Source organism: Mus caroli, chromosome 18 (genome assembly GCF_900094665.2).
Source record: "Mus caroli chromosome 18, CAROLI_EIJ_v1.1, whole genome shotgun sequence".
In the NCBI taxonomy this organism is placed as follows: Eukaryota; Metazoa; Chordata; class Mammalia; order Rodentia; family Muridae; genus Mus; species Mus caroli.
The window spans coordinates 74,141,689-74,157,292 of NC_034587.1; the positions used below are offsets into that span (position 1 = coordinate 74,141,689).

Here is a 15,604-nt window from a genome sequence, read left to right on the forward strand (position 1 = left end):
GCTCCTTTCTCTGTGATAACTCCAGCTGTGTCAAGTTGACACAAAAATAGCCAGTACAGGTGGAGAAAGAGGGGAAGGTGGAGCTGAAGGTTTAGGGAGAAAAGGAGAGAGAGAGAGAGAGAGAGAGAGAGAGAGGATGACAGAGGAGGAGGAGGGGAGTGAAGGAGGAGGAGAAAGGAAAGTGGAGCAGAAGCACGTGGCCTGGAGAAGCTGCAAGTTTTAGGGGTCTCTCATATGGGGAAGATGGTAGCGGAGTGGTAGGTCTGGCCATTCTAGGTGCATAGCATGTATTCATATTAATTGAGTTGTGTTTTCATTGTCTGGGCTTATCTGGGTTGGAGATTTACCACAACAATTTTTTTTCTTTTTTTCCCTGTTTTTTTTTTTTTTTTTTCCATTCAGATTTAAGTTAGGATAGAGGACAGTGTTCAATTTTATTGGCAAAAATGTTGGGCTGGGTGTTAGGTTTATCTTATACCATATAACTTACAAAATGGTAATAGTTGTGTTCAATTTATATTTTGAGAGAAAGTCTTTCTTTAATTAAACAGAAAGGGTGACATATTGCAGGATTTCCCCTGTCCAGTCACATTAGGGCAGCGGGAGCCTGGCGATTGGACGGAAGAGAGGCAGACAGAGGAGTTGTGGAGACAGAGAGAGAGGTCTCAGGAGGAGAGAGAACCAGAATGGAGGCCGACATGGTGTTATCAGAAGGTTAGAATAATTGGGTTAAAGCTTTATCATTATCATTTGGCTCTGAGATTATTGTATTGGCATCTTGTAAATCATGTTATTATTGATACATAAATCTGATTGGCTAATTAAGCATTAAGAGTATTGATTCTACCTGGTAATTAGGTGTTGAGATGGCTAACTAGGGGTGCGTGGGGCCTGAAAGCAAGAGGACCTCAGGGACTCGTCTGAGAGATGGCCTGGTGGGAGCCTTGTGGCCTTGCAGGGCTGGTGAGTTGGCGGCTGAGAAACGGAGCAAGTGAGATCACCTGGCGCAGAGGCTAGCTCTATATATTTCCCGCAACATATACCTCTTCCACTTTGTGTATGCGAGAGTGTGTTTAGAATCCGTGGTCCTTTAACATGTGTCTGTACAGTGAAAAGGCAGGCACACTTTGTATTTGATGACACAGCCAAGTGTCCCTTTAAAGGGATTTTCAGTTTTCACATGTAGGAAGCAACATCGTATGGTATCAAATTTTTTTTTGTTAGGAAAAAGAATGTACTTTGTAACTTCAGAAGTCTTTGTGAAATAGTGTTAAGTTAAAAAAGAAAAACTTGAAATTTTGTATGCAGTTTGAACTTAGTCATGAAATGCCTATTATTGAAAGAGATTGTGCCAAAATATTCATAGTAGCTATGATGTGTGGTCTGGTTCTGGTTTCATTGTGGCATAACTTCTGTAGTGGCATTTAACTTTGTTGGCCAAAATATACCAAGTTTCTCATAGACCCATAGATACAGCACACACTTAACTTTTTTTTTTTTGTAGATTTATTTATTATATGTAAGTACACTGTAGCTGTCTTCAGACACTCCAGAAGAGGGAGTCAGATCTCGTTATGGATGGTTGTGAGCCACCACGTGGTTGCTGGGATTTAAACTCAGGACCTTTAGAAGAGCAGCAGTCAGTGCTCTCATCCGCTGAGCCATCTCTCCATCCCCAAAATCAGCATTTTTTAAGATCCACAGAACATTCCCACAGGCTAACTGTGGGTAAAGTACTTTTTGGCCAAACATGAAGACATGAGTTGGCAAAGACAGAGACACCAGTTGTCCTCTGTCGGCCAACATATGAAGTGGCATACATGAGTCCTCACCGTTACCAAACACACACATGGCAGAGAAATAAGTAAATAGACAACAGATGTAATAAACAACTGTAACAAAAACCACATTGAATCATTTTCTGGCAGTCTTAAAAAACACGTTCAATTTTTTAATTGCGCCACCAGGGGGTGGAAGAGAGCTAAAAGTCAGAGACCTTAGAGTCCTGTGTCAGAAAACCTAGTGCACTGTAGCATGAGGGCCTTGTTGAGACTGATTTAAAAGTAATATACACATTACAATTATAATATACAATTAAAACATAAGCCAGGAATGGTGGTGCACTCCTTCAATCTCAGCACTTGAGAGGCAGAGGCAGGCAGATCTCTGTGGGTTTGAGGTCAGCTTGGTCTGCATAGTGAGTTCCAGGACAGCCAGAGTTACATAGTGAGATTCTGTCTTGAAAAAAAAACAAAAAACAAAACAAAAAAAAAAACTAGAAAAAAAATTTAAATACAGATAATGATTTTATCTGTATTTATCTGAGAGATGGCTCAGCGGTTAAGAGCACTGACTGTTCTTCCAGAGGTCCTGAGTTCAATTCTTAGCAACCACATGGTGGCCCACAAACATCTGTAATATGATCCGATGGCCTCTTCTGGTGTGTCTGTCTGAAGACAGCTACAGTGTACTCATATACATAAAATACACAAATAATGTAAAAATACATTAAGATATTTGTCACAGACTTCCTCATGACTATGGTGGCACATGCCCATAATTCCAGCAACTTTGGAGACTGAGGCAGGAGAGTGGCTAATTCGAGATCTGTCTGGGCTACAGAGTGAGTTCAAGGCTGTCATGGGTAACTTAGTAAGGTCCTGTCTCGAATATAAGCAAGCAAGCAAGCAAGCAACAAAAACTTTCCACAAACAACACTGGGACAGGGGACCTGGATTAAATGTCCAGTATTGAAGAGAGGAGAGGAGGGGAGGGGAGGGAAAGGGAGGGAAGGGGAGGGAAGGGGCGAGAAAATGAAAAGACCGTGTCTTCAGGGCTCTGGCTTCCTGTAGCCCTCAGTGTCACACATAGTCCACCCACATCTGCAGATGTAGCCAGGCTTCTCTGTCTTGAGTCTAACCTCACTGTTTTTTATTTATTTATTTATTTATTTATTATTATATATATTTTATGTGTATGGATGTTTTGCAGGCTTGTATGTCTGTGCACCACCTGCATGCCCTTGTTAGGAAAAACATACTAAGTGGGTGTCAGATTTCCTTGGATGTGGAGTTAGGGATTGCTGTTAGCTGCCATGCTGGGAATTGAACTCAAGTCCTCTAGAAAATCAGCCAGTGGCCCTAACCTCAGTGAAGAACCGGGTTGGTGGATGCATGCATGTCCTTCAAGAGTAACAGGGCTGGGTGCTCTCGCGAATCCCTGTCGTTACAGATGACCCTACTGGTAGGGCTTGAGAGTAGGAGTTACTGAGTAGAAATCTTTTTTTTTTTTTTTTTTTTTTTTTTTTTTTTTTTTTTTTTTGGGAAAGGGTTTTTTTGCCCTGGCTGTCCTGGAACTCACTTTGTAGACCAGGCTGGCCTCGAACTCAGAAATCCGCCTGCCTGTGCCTCCCCAGTGCTGGGATTAAAGGCCTTCGCCACCACGCCTGGCTTTGCTATCTATTTCTTAATAGTATTATTTTATATCTTAAACATACTGAAAAGAATTCAAACCAATAAAAGTAATAAATATATTATAATATAAAATATTATTAAAATATACATTGATATTAATAAATATAAACTTNCTGTAGACCAGGCTGGCCTCGAACTCAGAAATCTGCCTGCCTCTGCCTCCCGAGTGCTGGGATTAAAGGCGTGCGCCACCACGCCCGGCTCTGAGTAGAAATCTTGTGAGCTCTTCTAGTCATTCCACGATTGTCATGTGCTGTGCCGGGATCTAACTAGAATCTGCAGCAGAGGAGAATGCTTGCTTTGGCATAACGGAGAACTAGCTCGATGTCAGTCTTGGCAACTTAACTTTCATTTTCTTCCCTATGAACACTTCTTACCCCGAAAGACACTGGCCCTGTTAGGAAGGACAGGCTTCTAGCTTTGGTCTCTCGATCCCTATGTAAGTGTGAATCTAGGCAATCTTTCGGCTCTCTTGAGTTTCCGGCTGGACACTGGGCACATAGAACAAGTACTTTGTCTATTTCCAAACAAGAAGGAGTTTGACGCGCCCTGGAGTCCGATTTGGTTTATCCGCTTATTAGGAAAGACCTCACACTGTAGCCCAGGCTGGGCTTGAACTCAGTCTTCAGTCTCAGCTTCCTCAGTACTGGGATTACAGGTGTGAGTCTCCGGTTTTCTCTCTGAAAAGAGTTGAAGCCTAGAGGGAGCAGAAAGCAGCCTGGCTTCTACTGCCAGGTGAGACAGGTGGTGAAGAAACCTTAACTGAGTTCAGATTAAGATATGCAAAGTTAAAAGGAAATATGGATAACGCATTTGAATTGGCATTTTAGACTAAAGCCCACAGTCCCCTCCCGGGCGGTGCGTGCACTCCATTCCTTGTAGCAATAACAGCATAGGCGAAGGCATCTCTTAGGGTTTCTACTGATCCACAGTCTGAATTTCTAGGTTGAGAGGGCTTGGTGGGAAGAGTCCAGTGGGCAACCGGAGGGAGAAGGACCGGTTCTGTCAGTCGTTCAGACGTCCCGCAGGCTGGGGTTTGGACTGGCCACCGCCCTCCGCAGAGCTGCTGGACCGGCCGCGCCCTAGGGCCAGGGCGGGTGGCCCTCTGCAGGTGCGCGGAGCGGGCAGGCGGGCGGGCAGGCGGGCGGGGCGCGGGGCGGCGCAATCGGGCGTGGTTTAGGACCCGGGGCGGCTTCCCGGGGTGACAGTGGAACTCCAAAGTTGCGCTGGACCTTGGCCCTGACAGTCTGAGCTCTCCGATCAGGCGATCCGGCCGTCCTCCCGCTATCCTCCCGCTGTCCGCCGTCCTCAGCGGCCCTCCGTCCTCCGCTCCCAGCCCTCCGCTCCCAACCCAGCGCCGGCATGACGGGCTCGCTGTTCAAGGGGAACTTCTGGGTAAGTCAGCGCGGCGCGGGGCGTCCCGGAGCGCACACCCGCCCGAGCGAGCCCTGGGGCTGCCCCTCTCTGTCCCGAGAGTCCGCTCCCGGGATCGCGCTGCGCCCGGAGCGCGCGCTCCCGGGAACACCTGGGCCCTGACGTCACCCGGCGTTCTCACGCTTGAAAACCGAAGCCCAAAAGGAGGCGCGTTCCAGCCCGCGGGAAGCCCTGGGAGAAACGGGATGGGGCTTGTGAGCAGTCGCTCCGGGGTTCTCGGTCCGAGCTTCGCCCTGCCTGGCAGCCCCGCTTTCTGATTTCCCTCGCAGCCCACAGAGAACCCCAGGGAGGCCATGTGCGCGAGAGAGACCCGAGAACTGGTGCTGTCATAGCGGTGCGGGTCCCAGATGGCAAATCTTCTCTCACCTTTTACTTAGACATCCTTTTCGCACACATTCCCATTACCCTACGACTACCCACCCACCAAGGGACCGAGTTCAGGACCGCCTGAACTCGGAGGTAACACCTTCCTTTAAGACAGGGCAAGGAGCTGTCCACCTGAGAGTTGACCCACAGCGAAAGAGGGGCTCAGCCTTTTTCTAGGACTCTACTTGTTCCCCGGTTTAACTCCGGAGCTGCCCACCATACCAATCTCCTGTCGTGACCCCAGTGGCAGATAGAGCCTATCGCCTCCCATTCGCTTGAGGTTTTGAGATCCTTCTGAGTCACTGACCATAAGGTGAAGGGCCGGGGTGGCATTACAGCAAGGGTTAGCAACCTTACACTTGGTCCTCCTCGGAGACCTGGGAAATCTTCACACTTTTTACACTGTGGGAAAAAAAGGACAGACCTTTATGCAGTTCATAGTAAAGTGATTATTTTTTGGGCTGACGATGGAGGTACAGAGACTTAAGGTGATAGATAGTATGTGCGCACCATCTGGGGTGCGCCCGTTCTGGAACAGGCTCAATCAAAAGTGTCAAGGAAAAGACTGACGTTGTTGCCCTTCGGCTCTGGATATCTTAGCCTGAGTTTAGTTAAGAGCCCAGGACCCGTCTCCACCAGTCTCAGCACTCAGCGATAGGGGCTAGGCTTTCTTTCCTTCCCTCCAACTCTCCTTAAAAACCCCAGAGCCAGAAGTGTTAGTGACTCACACCTGAAATCCCAGCACTGGGGAGGCTGAACCATCGGCAGCCCCAGCTGTCCCACCTACCCTCTGGCAGAGTGGGGGCAGAGTGGAGTCTGAGTTGAGAGTCCTGTGGTAAAGGTCTTAGGAGCACCGCCACCGCAGCCGCTGCTGCTGGTGTTGAGTTTTTGGTCTACTTTTCAAAAGTTACCTGAGATCCCGGAAACTGCAAGTGCCCTGTCCAGCTTCACAGTTCCAGCAGTTGTTCGATTCAAATAACGAGAAGGACTGCATTGTTTATTGTGCAGATAATTTGGTTCTTTAACTGCCTTCCCCACATTACTCCACCATGCCTCCCAGTCGCCCTCGGAGGGAACTGACTCACCATGATATTTTACTGATGGGGAAACTGGCAGGGAGTGAAGCAATGTTCTCAAAGCCCTGGAGCTGACAAATCGTGGGCCAGAGCTCTGCATGAACTAAAGGCTCACCCAAGTGTCTCCAAGAGGGTGGCATGGAGCGAGCACACCCCAGTGAACATCCCAATTGCTCTTTCCCAGTGCCTGCAGTGGGAGTAGGGCATGTTGGGCCATCCTGTGGCTGTTTGCTGGAGTCTCCTTTCTGCTTCAGCTGGACCAGGAGGTCCTGAAGGGCAGACACGATTTTCCCACCAGCTGGGTCCTTAGCACCAGCTATGGCACGCGGATTGTGGATCCCTAGGTCCAGGTGGATAAGACAGGGGCAGGAGTGAAGATGCAGGACCTGGGAGAAAAGGGGCAGAGGGAGCTAGCTGTTGGAGAAGAACGGCTGCTCACCTTTAAGTAGCCATGCTCTCAGGGAGTAGCAGAAAGTCTTTTCACTGAGTTGAGGCTTGTGACAGTGACAGGGAGGGAAGAGAACATTGTGACTGGATGAAGAAAAAAAAAATGTTGAAAGCATCAGCAGGCACTGGTTTCCCAGGTTTAATAAACTTGTAGGAAATACTTTCTGTATGGGAAGTGCTCTGGTAGGCCTGGCTTCTACTGGGGTTAACCCTGTTGCAATCTTCCCTAGAATCCGAACATCTCCTGAGGAAGGGGAATCGAAAGGGAAGATTTTGACCTTAGGTGCTTGACCTTAAGAATATAGAAGAGGACTGGCTGAGGCAGCAGAGTCTGAGGCAGGAGGATTAAGAGTTCAAGCCAGGTTGGGATATATAGTTGGGCTCTGTCTCAAAAACTAAAGCAAAGACTGTATTGGGAGTCGGGTGGGGTCTGGGGATGGGGAAGAGTTAGCAGGTTTTATGGAAGCCGGACCAGGGAAGCCTATTCTGAGGTGGAGACCATGGAGTGGGAAAAGATACAGATAGAGAAACTACAGAGATAAGAGCCAGTCCCAGGCCAGGGAAGTCAACGGAGGGTCACCAGCAGAAGGAAGGAGAGGGGCCTCTCAAGCTGGCTTCAGAAGGGGAACTGGAGAATGAGAGGGCGTGTCCTGAAATAGGAAGTCAGCAGGAGGAAATGCCAAGTGGAGGCAGGAGGAGGGAGAAGTGACCCGTCAACACTATTTAGTCAGGTGTTGCACCTGCAGAGACCTGTTAAGTACAAAGCTCCCCTCCGCCCCAGGACTCACCCCAAGCTCCAGGCTAGGTTGATGGGTATGAGGACTTCCTGCCAGAGGAGGGTTCCCCTACCCCCACCCCTCAGGGGAAAGCAAAGGGTGTCAGCTAGTAGAGTTTGGAAGCATTCTGATATCTTCACCATTGCAAGCATATCGTTGAGTACTTTAATGTCAGCTGGGCAACAGCTCCCGGCTGGTGGCGATGGCTCTGTTCCATTGGAAAGGGTGTCCTGGGTAGACTGAATGGAACAGCATGAAACACAAGAGTGTCATCTGCTGTCAGTGGGGCCGCTGAGGTGAACGTGCCTTCACTGCTTTGGTGGCTTTGTCCAGGGTGCTTAAGGCCCTCAAACTTCTGTTTTTCTGTGGATGAGACAATGTTACTCTCTTCCCTAAGATTAAATTACAGAGTTGAATATGGTGATCGGTACCTTATACTTGTTAGCTGTTGTTACTATCATCGGCACAGGTGACAAAGGAAGTTAGGACAGTAAACTCAGGAGGAAGGATAAAGAGGTTAAGTGTAAGAGGAATCCCTGAGAGGCGGGGTAGGGTGGCTCAGTGGTAAAAGCATCTTCTCTGAAGCCGGAGGATGTGAACTCAATATCCCGGATCCACGTGATAGACGAACAGAACCAATGCCCACAAGGTGACCTCTGACCTCTACTTATGTGTTGTGGCATGCTTGCCCTGTCTCCAAGGGGAAAAATAGTTAAAAAGACAAGAAGCACTTGCTGGGAGTGGTGGCGCATACCTTTAATCCCAGCACTCTGGAGGCAGAGGCAGGCAGATCTCTGAGATCCAGGACAGCCTGGTCTACAGAAGTGAGCTCCAGGACAGCCAGGGCTACACGGAGAAATCCTGTCTTGAAAAACTGGGGTGAGGGTGGAGGGAGGGGAGGAAGCAGCAGCGGTAGTACTGGATGAATGCCTGCATTTAGGAAGGAGGAGGGGAACAGGGTCCAATGGAGACAGCCAGGCAAGAGCCATCACAGGCTTCAGAGGGGAGCATCCTGACGCTGAGAGGTTTATGATTGAATGAAGCACTGGTTCTGAAAATGTAGCCGCGGACACACTCTGAACGAATCTGATTAAAATGTACTATGAAAATATTTATTTAAAGGAACCCTTTGAGCGGGTGAGATAGGGCAGGGGGTATAGGCACCTGCCATCAAGCCTCATGACCTGTGTTTGATCTCTGAATCCCATGGTTGTCCTCTGTTTGCCACATGTGTACCGTGGCATGCCTGCATGCCCCCCCCCAATAAAATAAGTTGTAGAATGCAAAATAAATAACGAAATAAGAGAAACTTTTGGTAGACCTAGTTTCCAAGGGACTAGTATTTCAAAGTATAATATATATATATATATATATATATATATATTAAAAGATTTTATTTATTTTATATAGATGAGTACACTGTAGCTCAGACACACCAGAAGAGGGTATCAGATCCCATTACAGAGGGTTGTGAGCCATGTGGTTGCTGGGTATTGAACTCAGGGCCTCTGGAAGAGCAGTTGGTGCTCTTAACCACTGAGCCCTCTCTCCAGCCCCTCAGAAGTATATTGTAAGATTTATTTTATGCATATGAGTGTCCTCCCTGCATGTATGTATAAGCAGTTTGTGCATGCAGTTCCCTGGGAGGTGCAAAGAGGGTGTTGGACCCTCTGCAACTGGAATTACGGATCGTTGTGAGTGCTGGGAACTGAGCACTCTGAAAAGCTGATATGTATCCCTAGCACCCTAATCAAAATAGTTTTTAAAATAGGAAGTCAGCCATGGTGGTGCATGCCTATAATCTCGGCTGTTAGGAGACTGAGGCAGGAGGACTGCTTTGAGTTTCAGGTCACATCAAGGCTATATTATTAATTCTGACTCGTTTTGAGCCACAGAACGAGATCTAAGAAACACCACGAAACTGCAGAGGATGGGCTCTGATGAAGTTTGCCTTACTATCAGTGCATACTCTTCCATATTCGTGCCTTCTCATGGTCAGTTGGCCAGGCAGTGCTATGTGATTTAACTTGGTTAATCTTGATGGTTCTCACCAGAACGAGACAGTAATCAGGGCCGTGATTTCCAGAGCTTTCAGGGAAGAGCTGAGCCTCAGTGAGAGAGAGTCTTCGGCATACTTGAGAGACGATGCTCTTCTTGAGAGACGAGCTGTGGGCGCACTCAGACAAAAGTGCCTTTCAGCTGTGGGTGCGCACAGGCGACTATAAAACCAGTTCCAGGAGAGTCAGGTGGAAGCAACGCCCTTCCACCCCAGGGGATTTCCAGGAGCCTCATTTGAGCATGAGGTCCAGTCTGGGCCTGAACGGCTTTCCTGGGCCCAAGGTTTCCCAGTTGCTGTGAGCGCCCTACCTTTGCCAGACGCAGGGCCACTCACTCTACCTGGAAATTGTCCAGAGGAAGCTTTGGGAACTTCCTAATTAACTCATTATCCAGCTGTTAGCCCACAGCTGTTCTTCTGCTTCATGCCGCGTCTGGCTTTCTCAAAATTGTGTGTATACACCCTTTTCTCCTTTCCTTCCTTCCCTTTTTTTTTTTTTTAAAACGCGGAGGGTAAAAAGCTATCCCACCCACTGCTGACTCTCTGTGGTATTTTGCATAACATTTATGATATTTCCCTAATTTGTTGTTATTTTTGAGCAAGGGTCTCAAATTACAATCCTGCCTTAGCGTTCCTGAGTTCTAGAATTACCAGAGCATACCTCGGCACCAACTCTAATTAATTTTTTTTTAAGTTTTTATTTTTTGCCCGTGTTAACGTTTTTAGCTGGCCTGTACACATCTTGGCTGCCAGACCTAGGATCTGAGGACCCAAGGGGATGGGACAGACTACAGTCTGATGCTGTAGACAACCTTACTTCAGTACCAGTGTGCCTTTATATACAGGGGTGCAACAAAGCAAGAATGATCCCAAGAGGGTTGTTTGAGTTCAGGAAAACATGATCAGCAAAACACGTAAATAAATGTCAGTAAGCACATGCTAAATATTAACAGAGCAGTCCTTCCCCAGAATAGTGTGGGTTTTTTTGTTTGTTTTTTGTTTTTATTTAGTTGTTATATGTAAGCTTACTGTAGCTGTCTTCAGACACCCCAGAAGAGGGCATCAGATCTCATTATGGATGGTTGTGAGCCACCATGAGGTTGCTGGGATTTGAACTCAGGACCTTCAGAAGAACAGAAAGTGCTCTTAATCCCTGACCCATCTCTCCAGCCCTCTCAGAACGTTCTCAGGACAGACCAATTGAAACACAATTGCATGGATGTACAAGAGATCATATCTGAGAAAGCACAAAAGCAAGGCCATATCCAGATTAAGGGTACACGGACCAGACTGGGGTCTACAGCTATGATCTGACATCCACCAAGAATAAATGTGTCTTATGAATGCAAATGTTTGTCACAGGAGATATGAGATCACATCCAAGAACAGTCCAGAGAAGTAAATGCCCCAGAGGTAAAAGGTCATCTGCCCCTCCCCCGGAGCCTCTCCCACAGTTCCCCAAGGAATTGCCCATCACGCATCATTCTTTTGACCGTGTTTTGACAGCCTGCATATCATGAGTGTATATGTACTGTGTGCATGCTTGGTACCGGCAGAGGTCAGAAGAGGGCATTGAGAGGGCTGGGACTGCAGTTACAGATGGTTTGAGTGCCATGGGGGTCTTGTAGCCACTGTCAGGGCAGCAAGTGGCCTTAACCATTGAGCTGCCCATCCAGTTCCAGCTCTGAGTTGTAAATATTCTCTCTTGGGTCTGGCGCCTAGAGAGACAACTGTGTCTGTTTTGTTTTCCTTGCTTAAGGCAAAGGCCAGGAGAGTCATCGGCAAGTGATTGCTCTCTGGTTCTTTTTTTTTTTTTTTTTTTTTTTTTTTCCCCCAGAGCAGCTAGAAAAATAATCTTTAAAAATGCTTGTCAAAAATTCCTCATTTTCAAAAAACAAAACCACAAAAAAACAAAAACAAAGGCAAAAAGCCAGGCGTGGTGGCATATGCCTTTAATCCCAGCACTTGGGAGGCAGAGGCAGGTGGATTTCTGAGTTCGAGGCCAGCCTGGTCTACAAAGTGAGTTCCAGGACAGCCAGGGCTACAGAGAAACCCTATCTCGAACCCCACCCCCCCAAAACCCCCAAATTCCTTATTTTACCTTAAAAATTTAGTAAGGGCTGGAGAGATGGCTCAGCAGTTAAGAGCACTGACTGTTCTTCTGGAGGTCCTGAGTTCAAGTCCCAGCAACCACATGGTGGCTCACAACCATCTGTAAGAAGACCTGATTCCCTCTCCTGGTGTCTGAAGACAGCTACTTACATGTAACCAATAAAATAAGTCTTAAAAAAAATTTAGTAAGTATGGTATGATACCTATCTTTTAGGAGTAAAAAAAGAAAACCAAACCAGGGCTGGAGAGATGGCTCAGTTAAGAGCACTGGCTGCTCTTCCAGAGGTTCCCAGCACCCACATGGTGGCTTACAACCATCTATAATGGGATCCAATGCCCTCTTCTGGCATGCAGGTGCACATGCAGATAGAGCACACACACATACACACACATACACACACATACACACATACATACACACACATACACACACACACATACATACACACACACATACACACATACACACACATATACACATACACACACATACACACACATACACACACACATACACACACATACACACACATACACACACATACACACACATACACACGTACATACACACACATACACATACATACACACACATACACACATACACACACATACACACACACACACACACACACACACACCAAATCTTTAACAAAAAACCAAACCAAACCAAAAAATAAAACTTAAGAAACCCGTAAGACAAATCTAGAAGGCAGAGAGAAGAGGGTTTCGCCTGACACAAGGCAGAGAGAAGAGGGTTTCGCCTGACACAAGGCAGAGAGAAGAGGGTTTCACCTGATACAAGTGAACACTTTACAAACAAGCACCGCGACACAGCGCACGCTCTGAAAGATCTAAATACTTCCTTATAAAGTAGAAACTGCTTCTCTCATACATCCCGCCTCTAAGCCCATAGTCTTTCCTCACCATACTTAAACTCTTAGCTCTTTCTTTGGGTAGTTACTCCCTTCCCACCTTCCTCCAGCCTCCCCTCCTCCCTCTCCTTTCCTGTCCTCCCTCAGGTGGAATCTTGCTGTGTTGTCCAGGTTGGTCTCAGTCTCTTGGGAGTAAAGAGACAAGAGGCGCTCCTTCCTCAGCGCCCTGAGTGGCTGGGTCTGTAGATGTGCACTGCTGTGCTCAGACTGTACCTTTCTAATGATTTTTAACTCATTTCCATTTGATATATACTGGTGTCTTGCTTGTATGTGTGTCTGTCTGTACTGTGCGTCGTGCAGTGCCTGAGGAGGCCAAAAGAGCAGGCCAGACCCTCAGGAGTTACAGATGGTTGTCAGCTGCAGTATGAGCGCTGGGAACAGAAAGAGCCCTGTTTCTCCTGAGGAGCAGGGAGTGCTCTTAGCCTCTGAGCGATCTCTCCTTGATGGAGCTACTGAAAGCATTATCTATTGATTATGGCTACAACAGAGGCCTTGGCTCTCTTCTCTCACCTTCTTAGTTCCCTATGAAACTATGCTGCTACTTAAAGTTCCAGAAATCCATACTCTTTCCTTCACGTACATTCTTTATCATTTTGTACCATTTCGTGTTATGAGAGAGAGAGAGAGAGAGAGAGAGAGAGAGAGAGAGAGAGAGAGTATGAATCACCCCCGCTGCCTGAGTTCTCCGGCTGTAAGAGGGTTGTTTATTGAAAGCTAAGTGTACACCGTGATCTCCTCTTTGTTCTCGATTTTCCTGGCCATTCTCGTTGTTATTTTTTTCCTTATTCATGATTGTCTGGAGCCCACCACATCCTTTCCCTTTTAAAATGCTCCATTATACGAAGTACTTTTAAAAATTCTTTCTAAGCCAGGTGTGGCACACACACCCATAATCCCAAAACTTGGGAAATTGAGCCATGAGGCTCTTGAATTCCAGGCCAGTTTGGGCTACACAGTGAGACTGTGTTCCAAAAGAAGCACACAAAAACCTTTCTCCTCACATCTTTCCGTGGAGACCTTCCTTCCCCAGGAGCCCTTGGTCCCGGTTTCCAGCCAGGCCCCAGGCCTGCTGTCTGACTGCCAGCCCTGGGCTTCTGTTCTTTTCCAGACCCCAAGTCACCCAGAGAGCTCCTAAGGCATAAACCAGTCATGTTGTTCTTTGTGGCAATTTTTCCAGTGGCCTCTCACCGCAAAACACTGCCTCTTGGAACATGTCACCTGCCATCATCCACACCGCAGCTTCCGGGCCACTTGTCAGATGAGGAACTCTTGCCGCCAGCCCTGTCACCTGTCCTCACGGGAGCCCTGTGTGTTCCTCTCAGTAAGACACACACATGTAATTATAGCCACTGTGCATCCATGGTTCAGGGTTTCAATTAAAATATCATAACTTAATCTCATATTCTGCTGTCTATTTCTCCTAATAACGAGCAGTGGGCTACACTCCCCAGCCCCTAATAACTATTTAAAACGATTTCTTGTTTTGACAGGTGTGTCATTTCCGGAGCTTTCTATAATAAATAACATTAAGACCCACAAGGCATTTCATGGTTGTATTTGATGATGTCTATCTCTGGAAACACATGAAGGTCAGATAGGATCATTTTTTTTTTTCTCTCTCTCTCCACGGTGATAACTTCATGCCTTTTCTTCCTCAGCCCCCAACTCCCTGCTACACTCTCACTCTGCCGGTCTTCCATCCTTTTGACGTGGCAAGGTGATGCTGTCATTTAGGAATGTGTTGCACTGACTTCATACCTGTCCTGGGATACATGCAGCCCTGGGCCACAGGCCAGATATGTTTGCTTGAGTCTACTCCATTAAGAAACTGGATACCGGGCTGGAGCGATGGCTCAGCAGGTAAGAGCACTGACTGCTCTTCCAAAGGTCCTGAGTTCAAATCCCAGCAACTACATGGTGGCTCACAACCATCCGTAACGAGATCTGACTCTCTCTTCTGGAGTGTCTGAAGACAGCTACAGTGTACTTACATATAATAAATAAGTCTTTAAAAAAAAAGAAAAGAAACTGGACACCAGCCAGAGACATCTCATTCACTTTCTGTATTAATAGGATGAGGCTCCTCTAAGAAACAGGGAACTTCACACAAACAGCAGGGGTTAGATAAGGGCCATGCTATCTCTCCCTTCACTGCTTCCTAACTGGCTAAGCTGGGCCCATATCCCTATGTGGTTATGGCTGCAGCGCCTAGTCCAGTGCCTCACAAGTGAGCCGGCGCTGTTTGCTGAGCAAAGAAACAGGTGACAGTGTCATAGCAACTGCTTCTTCTCCCCCCCCTTGCCGGAGCCTGCCTGGCCTGGTCTCTGGTATCTGAACATCAGAGAGGTCCTCCTTTAGTCACAGCTTCCCTTTTTTTGGGTTTCCCATTACTTATGGTGAGATATAGTTGAAATATATTAAATGGAAAAATTCCAGAAGTAGGCAGTCCACTTTTTATTATTTTATTTTTTAAAGATTTATTTATTTATTATAGTAAGTACACTTTAGTTATCTTCAGACACCCCAGAAGAAGGAATCGGATCTTATTACGGATGGTTGTGAGCCACCATGTGGTTGCTGGGATTTGAACTCAGGACCTTTGAAAGAACAGACACCGCTCTTAACCGCTGAGCCATCTCTCCAGCCCCTGGCAATCTACTTTTTAAGTTGAACACCATTCTGAGCAAGTCTGGACTCTCAGGCCTTCTCCCTGTGTTCAGCCCCTTAGATGAATCATCCCTTGGTACGGGGTATCTTCTGGAGGTTCTACTCTATTTATTAAAATAGCTTTGGAGCACATGATTGTAATGTTGGTACCAACATAGAAAAGAGAAGTCCCGATTTCTTTAATTGAAAGTGAAAGCGAGCCGGGTGGTGGTGGCGTATGCCTTTAATCCCAGCACTTGGGAAGCAGAGGCAGGCGGATTTC

At 47.0% G+C, this 15,604-nt stretch overlaps 1 protein-coding gene across 1 annotated transcript in view; it reads left to right on the forward strand.

Moving 5' to 3' along the window:
* The first annotated feature begins 657 nt into the window (after positions 1-657).
* Positions 658-15,604, forward strand: part of Pstpip2 (proline-serine-threonine phosphatase interacting protein 2) — an 84,228-nt gene continuing 69,281 nt past the window's right edge. Inside the window, exons 1-3 of the mRNA XM_029472120.1 lie at positions 658-714; positions 4,419-4,584; positions 4,720-4,868. Coding sequence (XP_029327980.1) covers positions 4,836-4,868 — 33 coding nt within the window. The 5' untranslated portion in view covers positions 658-714; positions 4,419-4,584; positions 4,720-4,835. The remainder of the gene's footprint in view (positions 715-4,418; positions 4,585-4,719; positions 4,869-15,604) is intronic.